Source organism: Haliaeetus albicilla, chromosome 4 (assembly GCF_947461875.1).
Source record: "Haliaeetus albicilla chromosome 4, bHalAlb1.1, whole genome shotgun sequence".
Classification (NCBI taxonomy): domain Eukaryota; kingdom Metazoa; phylum Chordata; class Aves; order Accipitriformes; family Accipitridae; genus Haliaeetus; species Haliaeetus albicilla.
Window position 1 is genome coordinate 11579934 of NC_091486.1, and position 18167 is coordinate 11598100.

The 18167-nt window shown below is 52.2% G+C and overlaps 1 protein-coding gene across 2 annotated transcripts in view; it reads right to left on the reverse strand.

Moving 5' to 3' along the window:
* Window positions 1-18167, reverse strand: part of LOC104321397 (TGF-beta receptor type-2-like) — a 33667-nt gene that overhangs the window by 3845 nt on the left and 11655 nt on the right. For both annotated transcript variants that reach the window (XM_069780910.1, XM_069780911.1), the window contains exons 2-6: window positions 10352-10502; window positions 6159-6361; window positions 2236-3044; window positions 1985-2126; window positions 612-739 (exon numbers count right to left, since the gene is read on the reverse strand). In XM_069780910.1, the coding sequence (XP_069637011.1) occupies window positions 612-739; window positions 1985-2126; window positions 2236-3044; window positions 6159-6361; window positions 10352-10502 (1433 nt within the window). The remainder of the gene's footprint in view (window positions 1-611; window positions 740-1984; window positions 2127-2235; window positions 3045-6158; window positions 6362-10351; window positions 10503-18167) is intronic.

An 18167-nucleotide genomic window follows, 5' to 3' on the forward strand; every position in this document is an offset into this window, starting at 1 on the left:
TGCGTTTCCTGGTTGTTTCACTCGAGGGAGATGCTTCCTGTTCTGCATTTCCCTGTAGAAGCAGAAGTCTTTCTTCTTGCATGCCAAGTCATGACCTCTCATGTTAGAGGTAATTTTGAGCTTGAAATCTCCACAACCAAGCAGGCAGGAGGCTGGATGCGCCTTCCTCCCCTCTGTCCCTGCTGTGAGATGGCTGTCTGCGAGGGACTGCGTGTCTTCTGAGCTAGAGCTTTCTGGATACGCTGGTTAGAGGAGAAGTGGGGTGGCCTCAAATTATTTACTGTTTCATGAGAAGAGCCTCCACCGAAGTGCTCCATTTTGCTGTTATCCTCAAGATAACTGAATACTGTCACTTGACATTCAGAATGCTTCCTGATCGTGGCTATTGATCAGTAAATTTTGCTGTACCCCTGGCTGGTGGCTTTTATACACCAGGGAAATGGGTCTAGTGGGGCTTATGTGGGTTCAGCCAGCCAAAATGGAGCTGGAAGTAGGGCCCAGGAGTTCTGCCCACTTTTGCTTTGATTATAGCTTTAATCATTTTTCAGGCTGTTTTAGTGAGGTGGGATGATGTGGGTTGCTCTTTTCTGAACCAGCTACTCCCAGCTTACCTGATGCACCAGCCAGCTGCTCGGGATCTCGGGTCGCCCTCTGCCATGCAGCACGATGTCCCTCATGGTGTCCACGCAGGGCTGCTCCTGGACTTTTGACCCAAAAGGCAGCTCATAATTCTTTACCTCTGCAAGGGAGCGACAGCAGCATTACAGGTTGTTTTTAATGCATTCACTTCTTTGCTTTGGTGTGGTCTACCAGATGAGAATACATTTGTTTATATCAGTCTGCAAAAAATAAATGGATCTGGAAACAATTTAGAATTTGAACATAGAAATGTAGTGCTGGCTTTTCACGTAGAGGTTTTGTTCAGAGACAGGACTGAGGAACCACCTGACCACCTTCCTGAACCCAAGAGATGCACTACAAAGGACTTGGCCTGTCTTTGGGTGAGGCTTATTTTGAGCAGGTAAAATGTGTTGCGCTGGTAAAAGATGGGAGAGGTGACTACAGGACCAGCATCCAGATTCCTGCTGCCTGGCATGGATCGGGTTAGAGGAGGAATAGCCCTTCCAGAAGAGCAACCCCACGTCATGGGAGGCCAAGGAGAAATGCCCTGTGGCAGAGGTGCGAGGCCACCCGGGTTTCTGCCAGCCTGGATGCGAATGCGGGTGAAATACGAGTGGGGAGGGGTGGCCAGGGACGCTGGCTCAGAAGCAAAGGATGCATGGGGCATCCGAGCCAGGCAAGGGTCTCCCACCACTGGGCGCGAGGCATGCAGGGCAGCTGGGGCAGCTTTCTTGCTGAGGGTTGGAGCTTCTTGCAGCTCCGTGGGCTTGTATTGCAAGTAGGTGGGACAGGGAAGGAACTGGAGAGAGCTAAAAAGGGAAGAGAGGGGAGCAGGCAGCAGGGGCTAACAGCAGGGCAGTTAATTAAATGTTTTGCTACACACAATTTCAGATGCCAGGATGTGGCTCCGGGAAGTGAGGGGGGACGTGGCTCTGTCAGAGGCCGGGGTTTGCGAGTCCCCGTTGCAACATAAACTCTCTGGTGTTGTCTGAAAAAAAAAGCGCTTGCGGCCGGGGAGGGGGAGGCAGCTTTGGCTTTTCCTGCTTGGTTTGCTTTGCATCGCCAGCACTGACTGGGATGTGACTTGGTGGCCGGCTGGCTTTGAGCGGAGGCTGGACCAAATGACCCCCTGGGGTCCTGGCCTGCTCCTCGGCCACCGAGCCGCCCCCCTCCAGCCGTGGCACCCAGGGCAGGCAGCCGTGGGGGAGGATCTGCTACGCCAGCTCGTAGCAGCCCTGCAGAGACCCGAGCCACCCCAAATCAGGTCCCGTGCCATCGGTGGGGATGTGGGAGCGAGCCACGTCCCCGTACGGGGAGGGAGGGAGCAAAAAGGCGCGTGGCAACCCTGGTGCGATGCTCCTACCTCCTACCACTTCGCATCTGGAGGCCATTTCCCACAAAACGAGGGCCATGGAGTAGACGTCCATCTGCTTGAAAGACTCCAGGTCTTCCAGGTTCACCCTGGACTCCAGGACCTCCGGGGCCATGTACCTGGCAGTGCCCACCTGCCCGCAAAGAGGAGAGAGGCATTAGCAGGGGTGGGCGAGGACTTCGGCCGTGGGGCGACCGGGGGTGGTTTGCAAAGGGTCCCCTTTGCCGGCGGGTCATACTTGCCTGCCCGCTGTTGGCAAAGTCGTCCACCGTGAGGGAAGGGTCGAGGCGTATGGCGATGCCGAAGTCGCAGAGCACGCACTCCTGCTCGTTCTTCACCAGGACGTTGGTGCTTTTGATGTCCCGGTGGGCGATGGGGATTTTCGGCCTGCCGCAGGCGGTGTAGTCGCTGTGGAGGTGGGCCACCCCGCTCACCAGGGAGCCCGCCATCTTCTGCAGGTCCATCCAGCTCAGGACGTGGTGGGAAAGGTAGTCCTTGAGGTTGCCCCGGCTGTGGTAGGCAGTGATCAGCCAGTACTCCCGGCGGGGCCCCGTGCCCCGGTCCTCGGCGGTGAGGAACCGCAGGACGCTGTCGTGCTTGAGGCTGGCGTCGGTGAAGATCTGGCTCTCGTTCTTCCAGGAGGAGTACTCCTCGCAGGGGAAGATCTTCACGGCCACCGTCTCGTACTGCCCCGAGCGGCTGTGGCTCAGCTTGGCCCTCCACACCTCCGCGAACTGCCCTTTGCCCACCATCTCGTCCAGCTCGATGGGGAGCAGCTCGGCGGGGCGGCTGCCGGCGCCGGCGGGGCTGGGGCTGGCCGGGCTCTCATCCATCAGCACGGATAACTTCTCCTCCCGCTCGGCAGACCTCCCGGGCTCTGGCAGCGCCGGCGGCTGTCCCGGTTTCCCTCCCCACGCCTTGGCCCTCTTGCGCCGCTTCTGCGTGCGGCAGAGGTAAAACGTCACCGTGATCATCACCGCCACCAGCAGCGGCGGCAGGAGGCTGATGGCGGCCACCGGGATCACCTCTTTGCTCTGCAGCATGGAGTAGCCTGCAGGGAGGAAAGCAAAGGCGAGGGTGCTGCCGCCGCGGGTCTGCAACAGCTCGTTTTCATCACGCGGAGGAGGAAAATATGCGAAGCCGTTAATGAAGCGCAGCCCTTTGCGGGGCCGCCATGCGTGCTGCGCGCAAACCCCATCCGGGCAAAGAACCCAGATGTAGGCAGTTATTAAGCGGGCTGCTGGGTTTAGGTCTCAAATTTAGCTCCGTGTATCAAGCGAGGGTTCAGGACGCTGGCCGGCATCGCTTGGGCTGGGCCGTGCGGCACGCGAGACCCTGCTGCTGCCGCCAAAATGGCTCGGCTGCCCCTCGGTGGGTCCCAAGCCCCGCTTGTGCTCACGGTGAGGGGAGCCGGGGCAGAAATAACAGCGATAAAGCTGAGGCAAGGCTCGAACGGAGCAAAGCTCTGAGGGGGTTTGGGGCTGGAGCTTTGCTGGACCCCTGCGGTGCACGGAGAGCCAGGAGGGATGCTGGGGGGGGGGTGGGCTGCGCGCAGGACCACCGAGCCCAGGGGAGCGCTGGGTTGCTTTGCACGATAATTAGCGTAAAGGAGCGTTGTTTCAGCGTTGTCTGCCAGCGTTGGCATTTCCTTCCTCGCCGCGTTACAACACCAACCCCCGTTAACCGGCTGGGCATGGCTGCTTTTGTTTTATTTCTTTTAAACCCCTGTCAGCCTTCAGATCATCGGCGGGGGGACACGCACACAAAAAGCCCTAACCCTCGCACAACATATAATTGTCTGATCCTTTGATGTTCGCCATTCCTGGAATAAACATGCTGACTTCAGTAGAGATATTCAAGTAAAATCTTACTCAGAGGTTTTTCTGCCAAGTATAATAACCCAAGGGAAGAGGGATAAGAATCATTCCATAAGCAAAACTCGCGCTGCTTGACCTCAGTGTGTGCAGATCATAATTCAGGTTCTGGAAAAACAGAGCGTTTAGCTATTTTCCTTGGCAAATTTCAAAAAAATGTGCTGCAGCTAATTTCTGCAAGGCTGTGAAAGCGTTTCTAAAATAGGCATCAGGTTCAAACCACAAGATCAACCTAAACTGATATAAATCAATAATGAACTCAGGAATATGTTTATTTTGGAAAGCAACAGGCCTGGATATCACCTACTGCTTTAATGGATTTACCCGCTGCTTAAGATCCCATCTTTGAAACTCTGAAGAAAGAGAAGATATTTTTAAGGGAGTTGCGTGCACCAGTCCTGGAAAGGGGAAGTTTAACACAACTTCAGCAAATTCCTTCATGAGGATGCCCCTTCCTGAGGGCAAGCCCTTTGATACAGAGGGGTTGCGGCACGGCTTAGACCCCTTCCACGGAGAGCAAACGTAGCTGCTCTGGCCATAACTGCGGGTCTGTAAACCCACGCCTTGTTGAGCATCGCTGCGTGGGTCTTTCCATCCCTGCTGAAGGGAGATGGACCTCCAGGGCCAGGCTCAGCTGGTGCAGGGGTGGAAAGGACTCTGCATGCTCAACCTTACCCAGCATCTTCCCAAGGTGTCCACTGGGCTCCCGCTTGCACGGCTTTAGGAAATGACGCCTCCGCGTGTTCATTAGGGTTGTCTCTGAGCTCTGATGGGGTCCCTGCAGCCCCGGTGCTAGGGCAATGCCCCCCAGCAGGCCAGACCTGAAAGCAGGGCTTAAGAAATCAAGAAATGGGAAAAAATCTGCCTGCTTCAGCTGCCAGAGAAGTGCTCATCTGTATTAGATATTTCTCTGCTCAGTGGTTGTCTGTATGATTGAAGATGACCGTAAGTTAATATTTAAAATGCAAATAATCCCTTAAAGCAGAAGAAAAGGATGTAAACAATGGGGTCACGAGCCTGGGGCTTGCCAAGCTGGCCCCACAAACCAAATCAAAGAGGAGATAACTGGTTAAGGTCTGCACTGCCCTCGCTCCGAGTTTGAGCCCTTTACGTGCCGGCTGGCAGGAGGAGGTTGTTTGTGGAAGCCTTCGGTGGAGGCAGTGTTTCCAATGAGCCAGTTGTCATTTTTGTGTGAAATTACATATCTCAGCATCAGCTTTGGGATTTGACTATCTCTCCCTAGAAGTGTGTGTACCTGTTATGTTTGGCTCAGGAAGCAGCAAAGAACTGCCAAATTTAGCGTCATTTGCCTTCATTAAAAGTGGCTTGTTTGTTCTGAGAATTTGCATTTTATGTGATTTTTTTTTTCTTTTTTTTTCTTTTTTCCCTGTGTTGTGGGAGAAGCTATGCTGCTGACTTGCAGGTTATGCTTAGGCTCACTTTCAGCATCTCGTTGCTCTGTAATTATGGAAAATTGGAGGGGTTTCACTTTGCTTTTGTTACGGGTCAGATTCTTGATGGGCACTTGGATAAACCTGGTCTACTTGGAGTTAGGGAGGTTTGGACAAGCCCCCAGAGGCTTGGGATCTAGCTGGAAGCGTTTCCAAAATATATGACCCTCCTGAGGTAGAGAAACGAGCTGCCTCTTAGTTTTCCCTCCTGTGGATTTACAGCTCCTGTTGGATCCCCAGCCATCTGCAGAAGCATCTACAGGCGTGCCAAGTCACGCTCACGTATGTGTACAGCACCGGGGCAGCTCTGGCTGTCCCCGCCTGAGAGAAACACCGCTGCAGAAACCCCCAGGAGAGCGGCAGGGGAGGCACTGCCGCATGTGGAGCCCCGCGCCCTGGCACTACCACTTTTTTGGGTTGCAGCCGTGGTGGACGCCAGCGGTTCCCGTGGGTGCGCCGGGGCGGGATTTGCTCCGACGCAATTTATTTAAAGCTTTCAGAGCATTGACTCACGCTGGGTTACGTCAGCTTTTGGGTTCCCCGGTTGATTCGCCCTGCGCTGAAGGGCACAGCCTACCAAGAGATACGATGGATTTTCCATCACCTGATGTTTCCAGACCAAGGCTGGAGGCATTGTTGGGAGGGATGGTTTAGCCACAGACAAAATACTGGGTTCAGTAACGGGGTAAAAATTTTACCTAGCTTTTATATAGGGAGGTCAAAGAAAATGCTGAAAGATCTCCTCTGGCATTGCACGTCCTACTCTATTGGAAATACTAGTCATTTGTCGTTAGCGTTGGGTGCTTCTCCTCCATAGATAACATTAACAAAAGTACTCACCATTGGTGTGGTTTTCAAAGATAAGTTTATCGTTGCACTCCTGCTCGTCCACGCAGCCGCAGATGTAGATGATCCCATCCTCGCTGGGCTGATGGGTCATGATGCAGCGCGAGGTGTTGTAGTTGGGGACCATGAGGTTTTCGATGGGGCGGTGGGGATTGTGGCAGAGCGTGCTGATCCTGATGCTTTCGTTGTCCTGTCTCCTGCGCGTGCCAAAGGAACCAACAAAGCATTAGTCTAGCAGCTCAGCCTTTGTGTCACCTACGTGTCATCTTAAACCTGGTTTTAAGATCATTCGTTTTAAGGAGTGCAGGGAATGACTTGTTTGCAGTGGCTCTGGTATAATTCTAATTAGGTGTACTTTGGAGGGGCTTTGTTAAAGCCCTTTGTCTCTTCCAAATGGTGAAAAGAGAAATGTTTAGCACACGCCAATAGTAGGATGTGAGCCAGAGACTCTGATTGTTTCCAGTAGATAATTCACCAGTTCATAATCATGCCTTGGATCAGGTAGTGCCAACCCTAAGGCTGAGTGCCTTGCATGGGATTTGGGTCAAAATTCCTCTTTTACTAACATCAGCTGCTAGGCCAGTAGGTTGTGGGGCTGTACGGTCCTAAGGAAACCCTCCAAAATGAGGGTCCCACCTCGTACGTCACCTCTGCTGCAATACAAGTCATAACATCTCTGCTTCAGCAGGGGCTGGGGTCTCTGCTGCCCAAAATTCACCTGTGCAGGGGAGAGGCAGGGGATGTGGGGCCCAAAATGCTTGCTTGCCAGTGACCGCTTGGCTTGTGGTTCCCTTCTGGTCCTCTCAACCAGTGCGTGCAGGTGGAGCCCATAAATGCCGTCTCATTGCCTGGGCTCTCTCTGGGCTAATTGCTGGTTGTTGCACCCTATCCTTGCAGGACCATTTGCTCCTGCCTCCGGCAACCTGCGGTGGTAGAGCCCTTCAGTCACTGGTTGGGGCTATTTCTAGAAATGGCTTGACCTTTGGAGCTGCCAAATTATAACGTGAAGGTGATACGATTCCCCAGCCATGGGGCTGTGTCTGCATTTATACTGTGAACAACTACAAATGAAACCTGCTGTGTCACCCGGTGATGTCCCAGTCCTCACTGGGTCTGGGGCAGAGGAGCACTGGGGCTTGGCACAGCCATGGATGCGATAGCAAATAAGCTCTAGCTCCTCCTTATTTCCATTTAGATAATTAAGGGGGAGGTAAAAGCGTAATTTCTTGGGAATTTGTTCTTTGTTTCAAAAAGAAAGGACAGACCTGCTTTTTTTTTTTTTTTTTAATCGCTGTGTATTTCTTCAGCTCGGTGTAACACACCCTGTGTCGGAGATGGTCATAACATGAGCCAGGCAAGACCAAGACATCCCTCCCACCAGCTGAGAGACAGGAGCTGGGGGGGATGAAGAATTCCCAAGCGATTTTTCCCTTTCTGGAATGAAGGTGCAAAATATCCCAGTGCCTGTGTTGCATTTAACTGCGCACGAGTGTTCAGCAAGCGCAGAGAGAACAGGTGAAATATTTCAAGGTTTGTTACCAAAATGTCTCATTCATGAAACTCTGATTACTCGCTGAAACGTGGCTCATAGCATCAGGTCTAGCTCCATAGTGCTGAAGTCCTTAGACCTTTTTTAACTGCCAGTCCTCAGCAGCCAGGTTAGGTCCTTCTCACATGCCACATTTTTTGCTCAGCAGCACCTAGTTTGGGCTCCCATTAAAGCCATGGAAAAGTGTCACATGTAGGGTTGGGCAAAAGGATAGGTTTGGCTCTGGCCGTTGCCCGACTCCTCAAGCACAGGGAGCTCATTTTGCTGGAAAACCCCAGCTCTCCCAACGGATTTGGGCAGCATTGCCTCAACACGAGGGGGTTTGGCTAGAAGGTCTGGCACAGCCACGTCGCGGTGCGTGGGAGCTCCCTTCTTTTGGTGTGTGGTGGAGTCATCCTTGTTGGACCCATGGCTTCATCTCCACCTGCTGTTTACCAAGCTGGGTGAGGGAAGAGGTTTGGGGAGCAAATGGTGGAGATCCTAAAAAACTGGGCTGCCCAGGTGCATTTAGGATTGGCCAAGCATGAACTGGGTTATGTCCTTTTGTGCGGCAGATGGTAGCAGCTGAAAGGAGCTGGAGCTTGGAGATGGGATTAAGAGGCAGCTGTTGGTGTCGTGATGGAGCATCTCACCCTCAGAGAGCCGGAGCAGAGCTTACACAGGCTGCTGGCATGGCATGTGAGACATTCTGGAAAGCTCGGGGATGGATGGCTCCAGCCCTGCCAGCACCACCGGGGAATCGCAACCCGGGATGCGGCCCTTCTCCTACGGGGAGGATCGGCGCCTGCCTTGTAGAGCCAGTGGGTAATTAGACCTATTTAAGAACTAAGAGCGGAGCACCAGGGTTTGACCCTTGTTTCCAGAGCCTTCCCCAGAGGAGGCAGGATAACCCAGCCCTGGTCAGGTTTGCGGGGCAGCCCCAGGGCAAGGACGAGTGATGGGAATGGTCGGCTCCACACAGGCTACGGGCGGCTGGTGAGTGTTGCAACTACTCCTAGGGACGTTCAAAGGAAATTACAACCATTAATTACTTTTCCAGGGACAGCCTCTGCTTCCCAACCTAGTGGTGCAAAGTGGGAGGGTGAAGGTATGGAGAGGTTTCACGATGCCTTTGAGGTCAGCTGGGAAGTCAGACGTAAAAGTAGGGGGAAGAACACAAATCTGTCATCCTCTCCCTGGTGAAATCCTGCAGTTTCAGTGCTCCCCACATTTTCTTTGGATTCCCAGGTAATTTGTCAGAGGAGCTTCCAGATGAAGAGTCCTAGGAGGGTGCGATCCCTCCTCCATGGACTGCCCAGGCTGGGCATGCTGGAGGACGTGAGCACATTGCTTACGAGCATGGGGCCAAAACTGCTGCTGTGACTGTGATACCCACGCAGGACAAGTTCAGATGATCCAAATACGCCTCTGAAAATGAGGAATGGGCAGCAAGGCTGGCTTGGAGGTAAGCCCAGCTTGCAGGGATCTTCATCTCAGGATGGGTCTTAGGATGGGGTGGGAGATGCTAGGAGGAGGCTGTGGGGCCAGCAGGTTATTTGTGACCCCGCAGCTGCCTCACCCCATCTGATACATGGTGCAAGGTGCAGCCCCGTCCTGTGCCGTGGGATTGCTTTCCTGGCGTGGGGATCTATGCTGCAGGGGTCTTGCTTTTTCTTGTACGTGTAGGCTCTCAATGGGAAAAACCAGAGAGATGCTGGATTGCCTACCCAGGATTTAAGGTGGCTTCCTCGTGTGTGTGTAGGGGAATTTGGGGCAGGGGGTGGATTTTGTTTGTTTGTTTGGGTTCCTTGTTGGTTTTGTGTTTTGGGTTTTTTTAAGTCCATAATGCAACAATTATGTTGAGGAAAACTCCTACTGAAAGCGGGGCGTACAGCATTCACGCTAATTAGCAGGTTGAGATAAAGCCTAGCGATAAGCGCTTGGCTGGCTTTCACTTTGGCAGCCAAATTAAAAGGGAAAGAGGAGGAAAATCGCTCTGGGCAGACGCAAAATGGATGTTTTTTTAGTTTTGCTCATGGGTACCAGAAAGCTGGGGGAGGCACTCTTCCGGGCCAAACAACACGGCGTATGCTTGGCCTAAAATGCGAGATTGAGTTTCCCTTCCAGGCATCTGCCGCAGAAACAGAAGAAGGCTTTTCCTAGGGGATGGGAAGGAGGTGGGTTAAACCCCAGTTTGGTACCAGCTTAGTCGTCCATGCGCCAGATGGGGACAGACCTTGGCTGCACCCCTGCACCTGAACCGGGGTTTCACCAGCCTGATGCAGGGGGACATCGTGGGCTTAGGGGTCAGGGCTGTTGGTTTTGCCCTTGGGTTCAGCTTGTAAAGCTAAACTCAGGGGCTTATGGGGGTTTAGAGGTGCCACAGGAAACTTGCCACACTTTGTGTCAGGCACTTAAAGGCTTAATTTATTTAGAAAATAAACTGGTACTAATTATAGGGCAGACCAAATAATTTTTTACAGCAAATTGTAGTTTTAATTATAATGGAGTCAAAGGGAGAGGAAGAGAAATTCCTGAATTATTTAACGGGCAATAATTCAAGTGCAGGGGTTCATACATGTGCGTTCCCACGAGCTGCTGCCCCGCGAACCCCTTTTTTTCCCCTGCATCCCCCCTTGATGCAGGAATCGCCGCTTACCATATGGCCACGCAGATCTCGTAGGGGTCCTCGCAGTAGGAGTTGAGGTTGCAGTTGCTGTAGCACACCTTCTCCTCGCAGGCCGGCGGCGTGGAGTCGCACCACTTGCACAGGTTGGTCTTCAGGCTGCGGCGAGCGCCGGCGCTGCAGGCTGCAGGGGCAGAGAGGCAGCGGAGGGTGAGCGTGGCCCTGCTTGCCCGGAGTGGGGAAGAATAACCACCGTTTTCAGCAATTTGCACAACCAGTGGAGAAGGAGCCCAGACCGACCCTGTTTCTCCATGCGTTTGTTTATAGCTTTCATTTTGCTCCATTGTTTGGTCAAATGTGCTTTAGATTATGCCAAAGCCTAGAGGAGATGGAGGGATGCTGGCGGTGCGGAGGCGGGTCCCGCTGGACGAGAGCTTTGCGGAGCCTGGAAGCCACAAAGAACTGCGTTTTCTTTCTGTGTTTCCCATACCATTTAACATCAAGGGGAAGTTTATTTCTTCCTCTACAACCTAGGCTCAAATTGGCATCTCCCTTCATCCTGAGTGCATGCAGTGTCCGAAAAGGGACATCTCCAGGTCTCTGCATGCCTGAAAACTTCATTTATTTCCCTCCCTGGGGGGAGAGAGGTGCTGGGGAGGGATGCATGGCCAGGCTAGGGCAGCTCCCTTCTCTCCTGCTGCCTCCTCATCCTCCCTCTGCCCATTCAACGAGCCCAAGCCGGGAAATGTGTTTGCCACCCGCTCCCCGAGCATCTGTGGTTTTGGCAATAAACGATGGGCTGAGACTTCCCGAGCTCTGGGGCAACAGGGGCTGCTCCCTCCAGGTCTCTGTCGCCCGCTCTGCCCTGGCCCGGCGTGAGATGCTCCTGCCCCTAAAGTGCTGGATCTGGCCGCAGCAGCAGGAGTAACCGCTGCCTGTGTGGAGCTGCTCTGCGTGTATCTCACAGGCATAAAATTATCTCTATTTTTATACAAAGGGTGAATGAACTATGCTCGGTTAAGGGATAAATCCCAGCTAAATTTAAACTTCCTGTTTTAAGGCTGCTAAATGCCTTCCCCCCCCCCCCCCCCCAAAAAAGAAGCCACTAAGTGGCTTATGTAGAAATACATATTTATAAATTTTTACTTAAATAAATACACTCCAGTGCGTTCAGGTAGGAACCTGAACTACAGCAGCTAATTTTTTGAAGGTTTGGGCCATCTGTGCTTCTCCGTCTGCTGCTTCCCCGAGCCGCCCTGCAGCGCTGGGTGCTCCCAGCACTTACGAGAAGGGCAGTCGTGGCTCACTGTGCTGCAACAGCCATCACAGGGGTTTTCCATCACCAGCCGTGAATGCAAAAGAGAAACATATTGCAAAATCCCTGCCTGTGGCTTGCGAAGCCTCAGCCCCTGCAAGCAAGGCCCTGCTGATAGAGAAGCATGGGTTGCCCTGGGTCTGTGGGCAACCTGCAGGACCTCCCGCATTCTTGGTAGTCACATCTCCAACCTGCCCGTGGCCAACGACCGACCATACGGTCCCTTTCCTTTTTAACACATATACTGCCCCAAAAGCAAAAAGGGATTTTTAACATCTCTGCTTCCTGAATCCAGGACGTGCAGTCTGCTCTGACAGCAACTCACGTGCCTGGTCCGCTTCCCTCGCTGGCCAGACCCCCCTCCATGCGACAGCCGTAAAAGAGCTGCTGGAAGGCTCCCACACAGAAATAAACCATTTACAAGCTCCCGTGGCCTCGTACGTAGGGCCAAGGTTAACAGCGGAGGGGAAACCTGGCTGCAGAAGAAAAGCCTGTTGCATCTGAAGGCTGGAAGGAGGAAATTTTGGTTTAAATGACCCATGCAAGGTTTAAAGCGTGGCTCAGCAGGGATCGTGTCGTGGAAGGCGGTGGGGCAGCCGGGAGCAGACCGGGTGAGGATGCTGCCCACAACCTCTCGCTCAGCATCGCCCCCGTCTATGGGGATGCTCTGGCCCTGCCAAGGCACCCGGGGATTTTATGGGTGACCTCAACAGACCCAACACCCCACATCCATCCAAGGGTTAGCTACCAAAATCATGACTTCAGCTGGGATTTGAAGCACCTGCAGCCAGCGCAAGCTACCCTCGCCTCCCTGCCTCGCTCTGCCAGGGCAGGACTCTCAGGATCCCAGGCAAAACTCCTCTCGAGGATGAGAGTCTTGGAGGTGGATCAGAAGTTAAGCCCAGCGTTTGCATGGGGCTCTCGAGCTGCAGCGACAGCCACCACGCTCTACAAACTCTGTCGGTGTTATTACGTGGGAACAGAGAATTGAAGGTAAATTGATTTCTCTCCCCAAAACCCAGCCCTACCACACCCAGGGCTGTGCTCTGGTGGTGTCGCTGCCACGTTTCTTCTTTCACCCTTTCAGCTAAACCCATCCATGCCCTGGCTCATGCTGTGCTCGCAGCACGCTTGTGCAGGACCGTGGGCTCAGCTCCATCATCCCAGGGATATTTGGAGGCCCTGCAGAGGAGAAGCAAATGGACAAGTCCAGGTTGCAGATGTCACTGATGCAGAAGAGTGATGGGGTTTGTTATTTATGTATTTATACCCACCGGGTATGTTATTTACTTAATTATATCAAGGGTTTGCTTGAGGTCTCAGAGCCAAACGTCAGTCCCGGCAGTTTTGTACTGGTGCATGTGGTGGGGATCTTGACTTGGCAGTCATTTGCACTGCAGAGCAGAGAAGTCAGGGCAGATGAAAGAGTTAAATATGGAAATGAGATCCAGAAATATAGCGGTAACCCGGCAAAAGTCTTTGGAGACAAATTGTTCTAAACTAGCTCAGGCTGTGATTCTGTTATCTGCTCTGCAAGAAAGGTCAGAGCAGGAATATCTCTTCCCCCCACCCCCCTTTTTCTCCTAGGAAGCTAAAAAGAAGAGCACAAAGCTCACTGCAAGTTTCTTCAGGACTTTGTGTCCTTGAACCATTAGCTCGTAGGTACAATTTAACTGCCACATCACTCATCTTGGCCCTGATTAGACCCAGATGAACACTTTCAATATTAATACTCGGATGATTTAATAAAGCTGCACGAGCAGTAAAAGTAACAATACACTTCCATAAAGGGGTTCCAGATGTTGCCAAGGCAAATGCTAAACATCAAAATACAAACTTCAAAAAAAAAAAAAAAAAAGACAAAAAAAAAAGCTGGATAAGCAAAACTTGGAACAAACTATAAACTAATTAAATGTGGATTGAGTTTCCAAAAATAAATTGAAGCCATAAGGATGTGATGTGAGCCAATAAATAGTACAGTTAGTCAAAGTTATTGTGGAACGACAGTTGGAAAGATGGTTTGAAGTCACCGATAGGTGGGCTCACAGTGAGCTTGGCTTCCTATCAATAGGAAAGCTTGTTCTCTTGTGCACGAGAGCAGGATCAAGCCTTCCAGTATCTGTAACTGGGACCCCAGAGAGGTTACTGAGAGAATATGAGATGATTTTCAAGTAGAGGAATAAAGGAAACAACTATGCCAAAAGTACCCGAGTCTCTCCTGCAAGAGCAGCAGGGTTGATACCACCACCCAAGGACACTGAGATGTTTTTTCATGCGTATGGGAGCAGCCTTCCAGCCTCTCATTGCCCACAGGGCATCCACACTCTCCGCTCGGCCATCTGCAAGGCCCACGGAAGCACCACTGCCATAGTCAATAACCCATCTGCTTCCCCCCTAAAAGAGTCATCTAAAACAGCTCTCCAAGAGAATTTTATACCGGTCCCATCACTGCAGCCACGGAAGCAGTCAGCTCCCAACAGATGAGCTTTTTCCTCGCTTGCCAGGTGCTCAGCTGCCAATGGTGACTGCAACTGTAAGAACCCAGCGGGATAAACAGGGTTTTTATTAGCTCGTCTCTACCAATGCAGCCCCAGAGAGCAGGTAGGTCATCCACCACCCAACTTTGGCTCCAGCTTTCTGCACGCTGCAGTCCCCAAAGAGGGTAAATCACTAAGGAGCAAGCCTGGGGTGCACGGAGGTGGAGGCACGGTGCATTCGTTACAGGGAAGGAGAAAGCCCTTCGTAGCCAAAGCGATGGCACGTGCAGGCAATGCATTTTCACTGTGGGGCAGAATAAGCAGTTTTAGTTCTCAAATATTCTCTCTGGCATGCTGTTTTGTGACAACTAAACACCAGATGGGCTTAAGGAAAGGTGCTTGGTGTGAGGTATTAAGGCACTTTTGCTCCCCCCAGCTCTCCCCCTCTGAGGTGGAAAGGGACCAGGCCTCTGCCACACGGGACATCCATTATAGGACCTTCAGATTATGCTCCATCTTTCAGTAGCAAATTGCCCTTAAATTGCTTTTATTTTCCAAGGACAAAGAAAAATTGACCATTTTTAGGTCATAAATGCTTTATAGTGAGGTCTACCGCCTCTTTTCTGTGTATCTATAAGCACCCTGGCATGGGGCTGATGTTAACTCAGCAGTTGCAGAGGGTTTCTCAGCTTGCCATTCCTGCAGCGGCTCCGGGAGCTCTTTACATCATCTTTTCCACGCAGGTCAGTCAACCTGTAATCCCCAGGCTTTGCACTCAGAGAGACTGAGGCCCGGGAGATTAGCTGCCATGCTCCACGGCTTTCTCTAATCAGCAGCACACTTAAGTGCAGGATAGGGGAGCACCTCTATCAAACCCCTGCAGCCACGTTGCTCCTGGAAACCCCCAGGTAGGTGCCCTGATGGAAACTCAACCTGCGCCAAGACCTCCTTTCCCACCTGGGTGAGCCCCGGCTCATCAGCAAGTCCTTCGTCCACCGCCGAGTTTAGGATTAGTCTTTGCCTTGGGCTTTCATCCATGGCTAATGACATGACTACACAATAACAGAGCCTCTCATAAAATTATTATGAGAACAACAAATTCCTTCCCTATTATATACAGTACTTCTTTCTAAGATTAAAACAACAGCAGGGCTGATGGGCTCTGTTTTCTTGCTGACCCATGTGAGAACACCAGGGCTTTGGTGTTCTCCATTGGCAGGTTACTCCCGAGCTGCCTCCTCCATGAAGCAACCACCACTGCCACGAATGGGCTACGTCAGGGTCATTCCTATGTCCCTGATTTCCAGGAGATCCTATGCAGGGTCAGAAGTCCCCATCGCAATTGTCCAGCATGACCTGTGTAACAGAGATCCCAGATTTCCCGCAGTCACCTCCAGCTTGATCTACATCTGATCTGGTGTAAAGCACCTGGTCTCACTGCGGCATCCCACAGTGCTGCAGGATCTCCCCAGAACTGGTGTGTGCTTTTATTTCGGGTGCAGCTTGGCTTCCTCCAGCACAGTTCTGTTCTCCAGTGGTGGGATCTGATGCTACTTTCAGCTGCTGAACCAAAGAGGTTTTTAATATTGGGCCGCTCTTCTCCATCCATGTGTTTTACAAACACTGTATCTTCATCTTTGTAGGAGAGGTAGAGCAGACCAAACGGAGCTGAAAAAACTTATTATCATCTTTTCGCCCCTGCAAGACACAAGCCCCCGGCTCCCCCAGGAAACCCAGCAGCGCCCAGGCTGCATTCAGTTCAGAGGACCAGGCTGTGCCCTCAGGTATGTGGTCCCACATCATCCTGCATAATAAATACGGTACTTGGCAGAGTACAGTATGGAGCAAGGAATGAGCCAGTAATGTTTCCTGGTGAATAAAAAAGGGCCGATTTTGATTGCATTAGACATCAGCGCTTCCCAGTGCCAGAAAGACATGCAGTATACATTTCTGGTTTCCTTGGACCTTCTTCAAACAGGCTGGTAACTGACTTATTCCACCACTTATTTTTCCTTTGTGAAAATATCCCTTTAAATTAAGTGTTTAGCAAATACTGCTTAGTCCCATTACAAAGTAAATTGGGTATGGATCGTACCAGCAGACTTCTCCAATCTCTTTCAGATGCTTAAATTACATCATGATCTAACTTCACCCTGGGGAGAGACGAGCTCTGCAGAATATTGTCTGTCCTTCTGCTTTGGTAATCTCTGGTATTTCTTGGGTACCTTTTGCAAGTTATCTACAGGTCAGTGCAATGACTCTGCTTTTGGAGCACTGGGATGCTTCATACAGAGGTACCCCGGGGTCACGCCCCAACAAAGCCAGCACCGGCCGGGTGAGCTGGAGCACCGGGACCAGCGAGGTGATGCCCCGCACTCAGTGGGGCGGATTTGGCCGGAGCGGTTTCTCTTTGATTTCAGTCGGTTGATGTCTGTGCCTGCAGGCGAGGACAGGGGGAGAGCGCCTGAGCCCACACTCCTCCATTTGCCCTCGGAGCCGCTTGTCTCCTCCATCCACCGCGACAGCCCGCCCTGCTCACGCCCAAGGCACTGAAATCAGGCAGTGCCAGGGACCCTTCTCCTGCGCCCGCAGCAAGAGGCTTCCCCTCCAGGAGATGTCAAGTTTCCTGCCCCAGATGTCACTTGCTGTCCCCCAAAGCTGCTCCTGCTGGGACCACCCGTGCTCCACCCCTCTGGGCCCTTCTTTGGGTCCCTGAGGTCTGGGTGCTGGTGCAGGGTCCGGCCGGTGTCCATGCCCACCGCCCGGGCGGGCTGGCAGGGAGCAGGCGCGCTGCCGCAGGACGGCGGGGCCGGCGGGGACGCCTGCGATGGAAGGGCTGCACGGGCAATTATCTGCCATATTGTGCTCTCGCTTGTGTTTAAAAACAACAACAGCTCAACTGACTCATAGATCCTACGGCCTCTGAGTCATTTTTTATTTCTGGATTTCACTGCTCTGCCCTTTGCAATGAAGGGAGTTGCATGCGCGCGCGCGCACACACACATCAAGTTCACATTCGTTTTTCCCCTATAAAAACAAAACGATTTCCATACCATTAATGAAACAGAAATGATTTGACTTCGCGTACCCTGGCTTTTATTTTCCATTGTATAAACTCTGCAGATGAAATAATGATGGTTGTAAAGTAAACCTTTCTCTTTTTTTTTTTTTTTTCCTTTCCCTTTCCAGGCAGCCTCTTTTCGAAATAGCAATAGGGAGTCACTTACAGACTTGGCTCGTGCTGAGCCTGTAGTAATTAACCCCTTCATCCCTAGCTTTTCCTCTGTTGGTATTTAACCGCAGCGTGGGTGAAGGCGGCAGCAGATCTCCCCTGGGAGTAAAAGCAAAGCAGGGGAGCGGAGCAGGCAGGGAAATGTGGGAAAGGAGGAGAAGAGCTGGTCAGTGCAAGGCAGTGGAGTGTGCCTGGGGCCACGCACCCACGGCTTGGACAGCTTTCCCGGGAGAGCTGGGGCACTGGCACTGCAGAGCCAGAGGTACCTGCCGTCTTCCTGCACACCCCATTTTTTTGGGTGCGAGTCAGCACCACTGCTTTTTGTTTAGCCTGGCAGCCCCATCCTGGGTTGTCTCCCTTCCTTCTCGCTCCCCTGGGGACCACCAGTGCTGACATCTCAACGAAATGTCCTCTCTCCTCCACAGCACCACTGTGGAAATAGTCTGCGGTAAATAACTTAATCACCAAATCTTGCTCTTTCTGTTTACAGGGCCGTTATGATTTTATGAAGTACTCAGAGGAAAATTAATAGGGTGAAGTAATACCTTACACAAGCAGCAGATACAGCTGGAGCTGGGCACGTAAGCACGTGCCTGCCTTGCCCTGCGGGACAGGGTGAGCTGCCCTCCCTGCGGGAGCGGGAGCTCTGCTTTTTGATATAGCCTTACCATTACACATGGTCTGCCCGGGCAATCTGTCTGTCTTCAAGGCTTCTAAACGTGCCACAAGCATTTCTCCTAATTGCATCTGTCATGCAGCGGCACAACCCTGCATCCCCCCAGCATCAGTTCAGATGCTTCGCCGATGCCTGGCCTGGGCGGGTTA